The sequence below is a fragment of the Heterocephalus glaber genome, unplaced genomic scaffold (genome assembly GCF_053883595.1).
Source record: "Heterocephalus glaber isolate CG9 unplaced genomic scaffold, H.glaber_assembly_v1.0 deba00001463, whole genome shotgun sequence".
Classification (NCBI taxonomy): Eukaryota; Metazoa; Chordata; class Mammalia; order Rodentia; family Bathyergidae; genus Heterocephalus; species Heterocephalus glaber.
The window spans coordinates 12,147,955-12,160,284 of record NW_028258310.1 but is presented as its reverse complement, the minus strand read 5'-3'; the positions used below and the strand labels follow the sequence as shown (position 1 = coordinate 12,160,284).

The window sequence follows — 12,330 nt, the reverse complement described above, 5'->3', positions numbered from 1 at the left end:
ATTCAGTAATCATGAAATTTTTAAACACAGTACAAACAGCACAATAATTCCTCTCTTCATTTTGACTCAAAACTTGGAAACCAGGGCTGGGGATTTAGCTCAGTGGTTCCGCTGCCTGACTCACAAGTGCAAGGGCCCGAGTTCAATCCCTGGTACCAAAAAAAAAAAAAAAAAAAAAAAAATCTTGGAAACCACTGACATTAGACTGCAACAATTATTTAAAAATAAAGCTGGTTCCTTTCCCTTCCCAGAAAATGCTTGTTCTGATGCAGTTCTAGTGACAGGATAGAATGCCTGTCCTCCTTACGTACACCAGGAATGACTTAGACTCTGAAAACCAAAGTTACACCCTAGAGATTCCATTCCCCTAAGGTTACTCATCTGGACCACAAACCTGTGTGAAAATAGACACAGGGAGCAGGTGGAATTACCCTATGAATCATCCCTTTAATGTAGTGAAGCCTTGGAGGGAAGAGGAGGGAGGATGTATTGGTTGTTAGGAAAATGTAGGCTACTGGGACAAAATGACATCCTCTATTAATAAGATCTAAGGTGCGACTCATGTAATTGCCCTAATTTTTAAGATTGATGGGAAGTGTGAAGCATTTCTTCATAAATGCCTAAAGTGTACAAGACTGCATATAGTTTTAGAATGTGATTTTTTTATAAAAGAAGGTGGAGATCCCAACTTCCTTTGTCTTGTCTATATATATGTCTGAGTGTGTGTTTTGGTGTTTCCTGGCAAGTGACTTGACAGAGAAACTAAACTGAACAAAGCAGCCTTAATTTGAGATGCTAACTGGCACCATGAAAATATCAGGTGTATTTCTGCTCCTCTCTCTGGCTCTTTTCTGCTTTTTCTCAGGTGAGTTCTTTCTTATAATTAAGACTCTATATCTATATTGAAATGAAGATGAAAAGAGACATTGTCTATCATATTTCAAAATTCTAATGATCTGAATGCAAAAGACCAATTGAAAGATCATCATGAGGATGATGATAATGATTGTGATGATGGGAATTATTATAATAATAATGGTAAAGAGGAATGTCATTTACTGAGCGTATACTATATTTTAGGCATGTACTAAGGGTTATTGTGTATTATGTCTAATATTCATGGCAAGGAATTTATATCTCTTTTATAAATATAAAAAACTGTGGCACATAAAAATTAAAATTGTCAAAGGACTTGCAACTAGTAAATAGAATTTGGAATTTGAATCCGTATCTTTTAGATTTTGCATTTGATGCAAATAACTGGTCTGGAGCATGGATAATTGGGTTAAACAGTTTGTAATATAAATCTAGGCTTTCAAAGACAAAGGAAAACTTCCCTGTCAGTTATTATAGAGGGACTCAAATAATGAAAGTTGGAACAAGGGAAAAAATGGAAACACAATGAATAAACTCTTAAAAAGAGGTTATGGAACCTTGGAATGTGAAAACATGATACTGCAGAATCACACAATTCTTCAAGCAGGGGAATATTTTTGTCTCCTTTAATAAGCAACAGTCATATATTTTATCAATTAAAGTGGCTTTAATTCAATCATATGTCAAGATAATGCCTTTCATCTGGAGATGAAAAGATTTCTGGTTGTCAGGATCATCTGAATGAACAGAGCCATTTATATCTATTTTCTTCTATATTTTTCTAATCATGTTTTAGTGGACAATGTAGTCTCATCTTTTTCATTAAGAACCCATATTGACTGGAAAAAACTCAATTCTCTGATATTTTCATTCTTGTATAAAATGTTACTAACTAGGCTAATCCCTGAAATCTTCCATGAAAGATGTATCATTTTGTGTAAACATAACAAATAAATTTTGCTGCTATCAAAGATTTTAAATGACTGAACATGTAAAAACAAATTTTCAATAAGATTTAGCTAAGTCTCCAAGTGTTTATTCACCTTCGTTAGCCACATTTACATAAATAAATACATTTAACTATGAAAAATGGATTAAGATTCCTGTGCTATTATGGAGTAAACTTGATTACTGAAGCCAAATAATTTTAATGGGTAGCTTAATCAATTGCTGAGATGCAGAACAAATAGACCAATGTTAAAAATTTAGTTGTAAAGGTAGTCTTCAAAATCAATTACGATTCTCTTATTGCTTCTCTTTACAAGGATGAACTTATACATACTAGGACCTGATAAACAAATACACCAAATTTAACAAAGGATCTGTACTTCATAGACATAATAGATATTATTTGAGAGAACAATAGTTCCTAGAATTTTTGATTGTGAAGAGAGAAAAATTCATTTAAGTCCTGGTGTTTTCATTTTATAGCGTTGTGACCTTTCTGAGCCCCATTTTCTTTGTAGACAAAGTGGACTATACAAGGACTATCTCTATGTGGGGCATTAAATGAAGAAAATGCATGTAAAGTGTTTAATATAGTAGATGGGGCATAAGTGTTTAGTAAATGTCTTTTATTACTGGCAAATTAAAATTTATTAAAAATAGTGCAAAATTAGACTCAGTAATTATGGGTATTACCTTCTTTTCTACTTTGCTCTTTACATATGAGACATTAGGAAAATCCCTCCTCTCTGATCACAGATTTGCCGTCGAGAATTGACTGAAAATAGCAATATTCAATCTTCTCTGGCCAAAAAAGTCACAGAGACATCACAGAAATAGACTCTAGGATTTTTCTGGATTTGTATTATAGTTTTCAAGGGACTGTGCTAAGAATTTGTATTTTTAGCAACCCCTCATTCTGTGGTTTATGAATTAATAATGTTGGTAAACATTGCTGGAAATGATCAGTAACTTTTTTTTTTCGAACTTAAGAAGCCTTGTTCCTCTTCTTAAACCCATTAATAGAAACTGGACTCTTGGGGTGTTTCCAGTAGTCCTCCCCTAAATGTTAGCCAATATTTAGTGCAATCCCTAGACAGTGGATTGTATTAATCCACACTCTTCCTTACAGAGGTGGTTTTAGGCTTATGTGTGAGAGGTGCTGCTCCAGGAGTTCCATAGAAAAGACCACAGATCAAAACTTAGCAGCTCGTACCAGGACTGGATTTAGGACTTTTATGATTCTAGTAATTTACACCACTTAGCTCATTTATTGCAATCAAAATTACACATTCTAATAAGAAGGAAGAAGGAGGGAAAATTACTGTATAAGAATTCTTTTTCTCTTTAAGGAATTTAGAACTGTAGAAGAAATGAGGCATAGAAGAGTGCATGAGTTGATTCTCCCCAGGCTAAGTTTGGGCCAAGTCTTTGAGGCTGAGTATCTGCAGAGAGGGCAGAACAGTAGCCCTGAGCTCAATGAACAAACAACATACTCCCCAGCTCCCTGTAACGAAGGCTTTTAGAAGAAACTGCATGTGCTGAACTTAGGAACTTCAGTGTTAGAGAAGACTTTCCAATTCAGCTTCCTCAAAGCAAGACCAAAGATGACCAAGTTGCTCCCATAATAAACTAGTGACTTAGCCAGAACTCTCACATGAATCTTTAGACCCACAAATAATTTCCTTCCACCCCACTCTAACCTCCAACAAATTCTTCCCCTTTCATAATGCCTGTGTTTTTCCATAATGGCCCAAGTTTTTTTCTACTCACTAAGAAGGGGCAAGTTCAAAAAAAAAAAATGGGGAAAAAAATGCTTGAGACGCCCAAGGACCAGGAACAAATACTGAGGATTTTCTAAATTTGCGGGACTCGATTGTTGCACATTCATAAATTACAGCGTTTGGATTTTATGCTTTTTTTCAGGTGTCTTCACTCAGGGCAGACAGGTCAGTACCTACTTTTTATTTATTTTTCCACCTGGGTGGTGCTTGACTGGTATTCTTTGACCAAAAATAGGTGTGTTTATGGTGTAAAAGATCAAAACTAATAAGCAATAAGGACAATTGCAGAAATCATCTGAAATGATTTTTTAAATTTTTAATCTCTTAGGAATATACTATTTAAGTTTAAAAATCCTCATTTAAATCCTAACTTAAATGAACATAAGATAGATATGAGATAAAATTCATGCTTTATTACTAACTTCACAGTGTGATCTTGGGGAGCCAAGATATTCAGGTTCTCTGAGCTGCAACTTTTGCTGCTATAGACAAAGAATGCTAATATTCAGTTTCTAAAATTGCAATTATATCTAAATCAATGAAAGCCTTTGGGAAAGTCTAAAAGTTAAAGAGAATTAATCATTAACCACATTTGGAGGAGTTAGGACAAATATCATTGTTTCTTTTTAAGAAATAAGAACTGAAAATAAAGAGAAAACTTTAAATGCTGTGTATTGAGGATAAACAGACTGACACACTCAAATTTAAATACAGTTTGAGGTTAAAATTGGGGTGGGCACAGAGTTTCTTCATTGTTGGATATTTCTCCCAATTTAATTCAACAGTGTTTTCTCTACCTTTCTTAATCTATCAAAAACTGACACAAATATGTGTTCTTTGCTCTGCCAATCCCCATCCTATGTCCATATCGACCATTTCTACTTGATCTTGCCGAGTTTTGTTTAGCCCTGGTGGAGCCAAGACCTCTTGGCTTCAAAATCTTCAGACATTATTGCCAATTGATTGGAGCTGGCAAAAAGGTTGAAAAGTATTTTCCAACCTTGATTCATCCACTCCAAAGCATAAGAATTTGTTTTTCCATCTCAGAGTTTTAGCATCTCCGAAGTTAAGATGGGTCTTGTAATTGATGACAGCTTAAACAATCTCTGTCTATGTTTACCACATGCACATGTGTGTGTGTTGCTTTATAACACTGTAAATCTCAATACTGACTTCTTATGTTTAAATAAGCATGGATCACAGTGCATAGTAAATATAAAAGCAAACACACAAGCAAACACAAGGTTGAGCCAAAGTGTTTCACATCACTTTAGGTAATAAAATACAGTGATAAGATTACTACACACAGATCTAAGAGGTAGGAAATTTAACACAACTTTTATCACCAACATACAAGTCACCTCCTTTTGTAAGAACTTTATTTCTCAGGGTTTTAAATTGTGTTTTCTAAAATTCATATACAATGTTCTATGTCCTGATTCTATTCCATTAGACAGGACAAAATCTTCTGCTTCCTTCAGAGACACTGAGATACTTTGTAAATATCAGATACTCATGCCATATACAGTATTGAACAATAATTGCAGAGGTAAGGGTCTTGGGTCTTCATTCCATATGATTATCCAGGTGACACACACAATAAAATCTGAACATTTTTTCTAGGTGACAGGAAGCAAGCTGTATTGGCAAGCACTGATTTTGGAGTCTGGCAATATAGATGAGTCCTAATTCAATACTTACATGTTGGGTGATTTGGTTAATAACTCTCCCCTTCTCAATGCCTTTGTTGCCAAATCTTTAAGATGAAGGGTTGGATTCAAAGATCTCTAAAGCTTCTTCTTGTGCTAAATATTTAAATTATTATGAACCCAGCCAGTCCTACCAAGGCTGCTGTTTCTCCTCCACTGAAATTCTGAAATTTAAAGGACAGGGAAAATTCCACCCTTTTAGATCATGTCAAGTCTGGCCTTGCTTTTCTGTGTGGATGGAGGGAGATCGTGGCAGGACTTGAAGCCAACATTAGTAGCATGCCTGCTTAAGTCTGACCCAGCCAACACAAAAGGGTGTCAGGTTTCCCCAACACTCCATTCTTCTCATGCCAAGGCCTGGCCTCAGGATGAAACATCTGCTGGGAGATTATAGTTAGCAGTCCAAAGTATAGACCTTTAAAATTTCACCTTATTTCAAAAATATTATTCAAGCTAAACACAAAGCATATTCCCAGACTTCACATTCCAATAAAATTTTCTCTGTAAATATGCATGACTCATATGTTCCCGAATCTTTAATTTGCCAAGTGGTTACATTAAGTAACTTTAGTAAAAATGACAATAAAATAAAACTACTATTTAACATCAAAAGCATTTCATTAAACAAATTGTGGTATTACATCAAAAATTTTAAAGATATTTTCAGAAAAAGATAGTAATTTGAATTGAAAAAAACTTTGCTTTTTGAACTACTCAATACATTGCTTTTAATATTTTTTATTTTCCCAGTGTGCTCTGTATTTTGAGACTGTATCCTCAAAGAGCTATTTAAATGAATAGTCCGGACTGAACTGAATGCATCAAGCCTCTTAAAAACAATGATTTGCAACTGTCTTTTGTTGCAATACTTTTGGGGGATAACTAAGTTTATTCTTGTTTGTATTTGAGATAATATTGGTGAGTTTTAACACACTTCAAATTTATGTAAAACAGTGCTCTGTAACTAGAGTAAGTTTGGAGTTCTTGGGTTTCTCTAGTAAGTTTGATTTTACATAAAGTAGTGTACTGATGAATATCTAAATGCAGTTTAGAGATGTCACCTGGCATCTACATTAGAGATGGGAAGACTGAAGCCGTAGAAAGAGGAGCTGGCTGGCTATGCATCAACAGCTCGGGCTGAGCCTGTACCAAGTGAGCTTCAATAAGCAATGAAAGATGGGTGGGAATGTTACTCAGGGGTGGGGCACTCACCTAGCATCTGCCAGGCCCTGAGCCCAATTCCCAGCACCAGAAAAAAAAAAAAAAACAGTGAAAGCCACTGTGCAGTGCATGCGAAAGGACTTCAAACAGTGTCATTTTCTAAACAAATATGTTAATAACTATGATTATTATCCTCATTTCTTAAGAATGTGATGAAAACAGTTTAAAATAAGATTAGCTCTTCTCTACATGTAACAAGCATTCAAAACCAGGAGGAAAAGGAGCCAGAGACAGAAGAATTTACTGTATTGGTTCACACAAGAAATGTTGAAGGCTCGTACAGCTAGTAAACTTGGAATTTGAAAAGAAGGCTTGAAGTGAAGAAACACAAAATGTAACAGATGAGGAAAGAGGTAGCAGTGCTTTGGTGTGAAGGCAGGATAGGGAATCTTAAGAGTAGTGCTATCATGAAAAATTAAAATTCAAAAATAGTTTGCAGAAAAGATAAAGAGTTATATTTGGGATATAAATATATCATAAATGTTTCTTTCCTCTCCTTTCTTTCTTTCTTTCTTCTTTTCTTCCTTTCTTCCTTTCTTCCTTTTTTCCTTTCTTTTCTTTCTCCCTTCTCGTCACTTCCTTCCTGCCTTCACTTCCTCCCTCCTTCCCTCCTTCCTTCCTTCTTACCTTTCTTTCTCTTTCAGGATCACTTGAAGTGATCCTCCTGTCTCAACTACCCAAGTGTTGGGATTGCAGGCATGTGCCCCCGCGCCCAGCTACAGGCATACTTTTTGAAAGTAGTTTCAAAGGAGTAGAAAAGGTGTGGACATGGGGGGAAGTGTAGGTGTGATTGCAAGTTTTCACTGGCTTTATTTGAACACCTAAATGATAGACTAAAATATTAAAGATTCGACTCCTTAGTTGACTTAATAACCACATAAGCACAAGTTTACAACCAAGTTAAATGATTTTTTTTGTTTTAGCAAAGATGACTAATCTGGGTACTGTCACTCCATCCAGAAATGTTTTAGAAGATGAAGTTCTTCGAATCACCACAAGGGAGCAGGCTGATACTAAACATCGGCATCCGTGCACCTAGAAGTAGTCCCCAAGCTGGGGTACCAAAGAAAAATGGATATTTCTTGTTAAAGCCAACAGCAGAGTATACAAGGTTAAAAAATATCCTTAAATAGGATAAGCAATAAAATGGGCTCCAAAAATTCTAGGATGTGATGCAATTTACATTGCTGATCTTTATCATAGTGATCTTCCAGATAGTACTTGATACCTGACAGTGTTTTTGTAGGACTATTAGGACAGTCCTAGTAGATAAGTATGGTATTGCCAGCCCCCTGTAGAATGTGTAAACATTTACACTTAGAATAATAAGCATCTGTACACTGTAAGGCAGCTAATAAATTAAAAAAGAAAGATTCAACCTGGGTCACTCCAATTCCATCCAGGGACAGCCCCATAACATTACAACAGCATTGGGGCATTTTAATTAGATTGGGAATATTTGACTTCTCCTAAGTCTCCTAAATGCCTCATGGATGAAACTTTAAAGAAGAAAATATAATCCTATTATCACCTTCAATCTAGAGCTGCTTTGATTCCCACTATGAAGCCAGTTGTTTGGATTTCATTTAAAAGAGTTCAAAACAAAAATATTAAATAGGGGAGGAAATTTGGGTGGAGGAAATGCCTGGCAATGAAAAGATCGCAGGTTGTGACAACTGTGACCTCTCTAGCCCTGCTATGCCCTTGCCTCATTCTGCATTAAGAAGGGATTTCCAGATAACTGCAGAGGCATTTGAGAGTCTCCAGAGAGGGGCTGTCTTTTGCTCCTGGTCATCCTGCTAAAATATCTCGCCCAGTGAATGCAGAGGGCTCCATAGATGTCAGTTGCTTTCACTCCCACCCAACTGCTAAACCTAAGAATGTAAGACCTTTATTTAAACCAATTCATTGAAAGTAGTCACTGCTGAATCTTAGATCATGTAAATTAACCTAGCCTTTAGAGATTGTATGGTCTCCTGGTGTGTAGACCATTTTCTATACTATTCAGTTAAAAGTGGCCTACAATAAGAAGGTTGCTTTCCACACTCCGAATACAAAACTATTTCAAATATTCCACACTGAGTCTAGAAGTCTTGCATATCCACATTTGATCCCTAAGAAACTCCTGGAAATATGGGAATGAGACTTGGCAAGGATTTGCTTGTTTTCTGGTTAAGAAAAATTTGGCATACTGAGTTCATCATCTAAGATAATACAGATAATTACCAGCAGCATTAGTTCTATAATATGCTTCTCAGCTGACCTGGGGCTTCACAGAGGGCTGCTGCAACTTAAAAGTATGGAGTGTGTTTGTTTTAATACAGTTTGTTCATACACCTGCTGATTGATTTGCTTTATTTATTTACTTATTTACTTCTTCGTTGTTGTTTTTTGTTTGTTTGTTTGTTTTTCTCCTCCTAACTGCTTTCTAGGGCATGGGGAAGGGGTGGAGTGTGGGTCTGGGAGGAGGCTGGTTCTGGAGAATCTCAAAGTGAATGCTCTCCCCAAGTTCCTCTTCTATGTCTGCTTTCTAAAGGAAAAAAGAGGCTGGCTCATGAGATCAAAGGGCCAATGGCCAGGGAAAGATGCCTTAAGAAGTCATCTCTTTCAAGTAAGAGATTTTCTTCTTTATTTTCTTCGTTGTTGTGAGGCTCGTCCTTGTCCCCTGTGGCACTTATCACACGTTGCACTGTGATATGCGAGCTTGCCTCTGCCTCTGTCATGCAGCGGAGACTATATGCAAATGAATATAGTGGTTATTACAGATTCTTCTTTGTATAACCACCACCCAGCACTGTGTCTTCCACATTTTTGTTACATGTCAGGCTATTTTGGAATAAATGAAGTATCAATGATATTGTAGTTCACAGTTTTTTTTTGACTAAAGCACAGTGTTGTCTATGTGACCTAAATATAAAATACATGAGCTTTTGAGGGAAAAAGTGTCCAGTGAGTTATACTGAACTCAAGATTTCCCTGCGTTATTTCATTTCCACTTGAAGATCTAAAGGAAAGATTATTTTTTGGAAGTAGTATGAGAATGGAATTATCTTTCAGAATGATATGGAAAATTAGTATCATAGGTAGGAAACTACATTACCCAACTTCAATAGTTTAAGATGCCAACTTTAAATATTGCCAGAAATGTGCAGTTTGTAGTACCTTAAATGAAATATATGTGGTATCTTTTAAACCTGATTGTCTGACTCTTTCACTGAGCATTTTCTTCCCTGTGCAAAAGAAACTTCAAACAACTTTGTGAGCTAATATCTTAAATGAGTGACCTTTGTTTTCAAGTGTTCATAACATTTCCTTAATATGCTATTTTTTTAAAGTGAATTTTATTGTGTATAAGGTATATAATGCAATGGAATGGACTAAATAGAGGTAGCTCAGTCTGTGTGTCAGTGTTATTGTTAGACTTGACTGGAGAAATCCACATGAAGGACATAACTATATGAAGCAATTGATAATCATAAGATGCCATTATTTAATGGAAGTAAGACAGGGATAATGCAGGTTTTCTCTAGTCATGGATAATTATCATTTCATTGCACAAGCAGATACTTGGAGTGGCTGAGTTTAATCTATTTTATATGGCTATATCCTGGAAAGAATGACACAGATGCCATTTGAATACCAAACATTGATTCTATTAACATTGCATTGAAAAGAATCTTACTACTACTGTCCAGATTGGCTTTGAGAAAGCACCATAACTGAGAGGTTATATTAGTGCTATAGGTGCTGCTCTTAATAATGATAACAATTATTAATCAGATACAAGAAATGTTCTCAACAAGACTCAGTTACAACTCAGAATCTTTCTAAATACAGCATCTTAGTCACTGCTAAGTTACTGGAGTTAGCATAAAAGTTCAAATTCTACAAACAGACATTGAGACAAAGTTAGTTACTATAGAGTCATTCAAAATTTTAAGGGGTAATAAATGGATGCTATGTTTCCTGGAGAAACTAATAAACCATTGGGTAATGCCTGGGGATCCTTCACAAGTATTATATTTTTATAATATGAAGAAAAGTACCCTAAACTAGAGTAATTTAATGTTGGAGCAAAAAGTTTTAAGTATAGCACTTAACATCATTAATTTACTCCTGAAGATAGTAATGTATTTTTTGTTGGTTTTTTGAGACAGGGTCTCATTATGTAGTTCAGGCTGGCTTTGAACTCACTGTGTAGCCCAGGCTGGCCTCAAACTCATGGCAATCTTCCTGCCTCAGCCTCTTGACTGCTGGGATTACAGGAGTGTACCACAGCACCTAGCTAGTAATGTATTTCTAATAGTGAATTTCCTGTGTCTTGAAAACAAAGTCTCAATATATATATATGTGTGTGTGTGTGTGTCATTGTACTTAAGCAGATAAAAAGAGTCACTTTTTATTTCATGATGTTTTTATGTCACTAACCGTATGTGTCTATGGTTTTAAAACTTTGCTGTCCAAGTGCTCCATTCTGATGAACAGACCTTTAGATAGACTATGCTGATGTCAACAGCATGGCATTTATTCCTAGGTTGACTGCGGTGAGTTCCCTGACCCCAAGGTCTTCTGCACTCGGGAATCGGACCCCCACTGTGGCTCTGATGGACAGACATATGGCAATAAATGTGCCTTCTGTAAGGCAGTGGCGTACGTATAAGAATCACTAAACCGGTCTCTTTGCAAGGCAGAAACTTCCAGAGGAAAACTGAGATGCTTTCCTGGAGATGCTAAGAAAGTTCTACCCATTCTTCACCATAGAGACTAAATAAATACGGGAGGTGCACTGAAAATAAATGCATTACAAGCAAAACAACAAAAAAAGCAAGAAAAGTCAAAAAAATTACTTGAAACCAATCTTAATAGCTTTTACTTTATTAATTTTGATTCGTTTTAGGGAAATTCTTACAATTTATATATCTCACACATTATAATAATTTATTATCATTAGTAAGTCTGATACTTTCCTATCTTTATTCTTAATTTAAAATGCCAGTTTTAATACCAGTACGTAGTGAATGCATTGCTGTCAGACATATCTGACTAATTCATACCAAACTTTCCCCAGGGGAAGTTTAGTGGAGTAGGATAAGATTTGAATTCATAGACACATTTTACTGCAAGGGTCTGCATGTGCAGTTCCCTATCAAATGACAAGAGCCCCAATATGGGGTCGGTCCACTTTCTTACATCTTCTGTCAGGGCATAACTGTAACATTGTAGTCTCCTTGGCATTATTTCTCCTGCCACTTCTGCCTTTTCCACTTGTACATATATGTAACGTCAGAGAATAAGCAACTGGTACTGCAGAGTCTAAGGCTTATCAAAACTCTGAGATTTATGTAAGATTCATGCTTTCCAGGCCAGACGTTACCTCTGAGTGTATTTAATCTCTGCTGAATGATAGATATGGGTATATATAGAATAAATGATTAGATAGATCATCCCATAGTAAAGCCTGTTTCTAACATCTGTAGCCAATGTACACAATATTGCAACTGAGTACGTATTTATTTTTCTTTTTTTTTTTTTTATAGGAAAAGTGATGGGAAGATCAGACTAAAGCATCACGGAAAATGCTGAATCAAAAAAGCCAGCGTGTCCTGCTGGTTGGGCAGCTCTCATCCTTTCCTAACTTCTGCTTTACTTTTCTCTGGTGAATCACTTGAGTTTATAAAGAAACACCTTTTACTCTGTCCAAGTCCTAGGGAGTTCACTGTATGTCTATCTCCCCTGATTCGCTTGTCAATAAAGTAAATTCTGCAGAAGCATTGATTGTGTTTTTATTTGAAGAT

The 12,330-nt window shown here is 35.9% G+C and overlaps 1 protein-coding gene across 2 annotated transcripts; it reads left to right on the top strand.

Annotated features, from left to right (window-relative positions):
• The first annotated feature begins 290 nt into the window (after window positions 1-290).
• LOC101705939 (serine peptidase inhibitor Kazal type 6) lies at window positions 291-12,308 on the top strand. 2 transcript variants are annotated; one of them, XM_013075713.3, is made up of 5 exons: window positions 305-865; window positions 3,748-3,770; window positions 9,072-9,146; window positions 11,070-11,185; window positions 12,073-12,308. In XM_013075713.3, exons 1-5 carry the CDS (start codon window positions 793-795, stop codon window positions 12,116-12,118), a joined length of 333 nt encoding a protein of 110 aa, XP_012931167.2. In that variant the 5' UTR covers window positions 305-792; the 3' UTR covers window positions 12,119-12,308. The 2 variants fall into 2 exon arrangements, with proteins under 2 accessions (XP_087036753.1, XP_012931167.2); XM_087180627.1 differs by lacking the exon at window positions 9,072-9,146 and having other exon boundaries at window positions 291-865.
• Window positions 12,309-12,330: the final 22 nt, after the last annotated feature.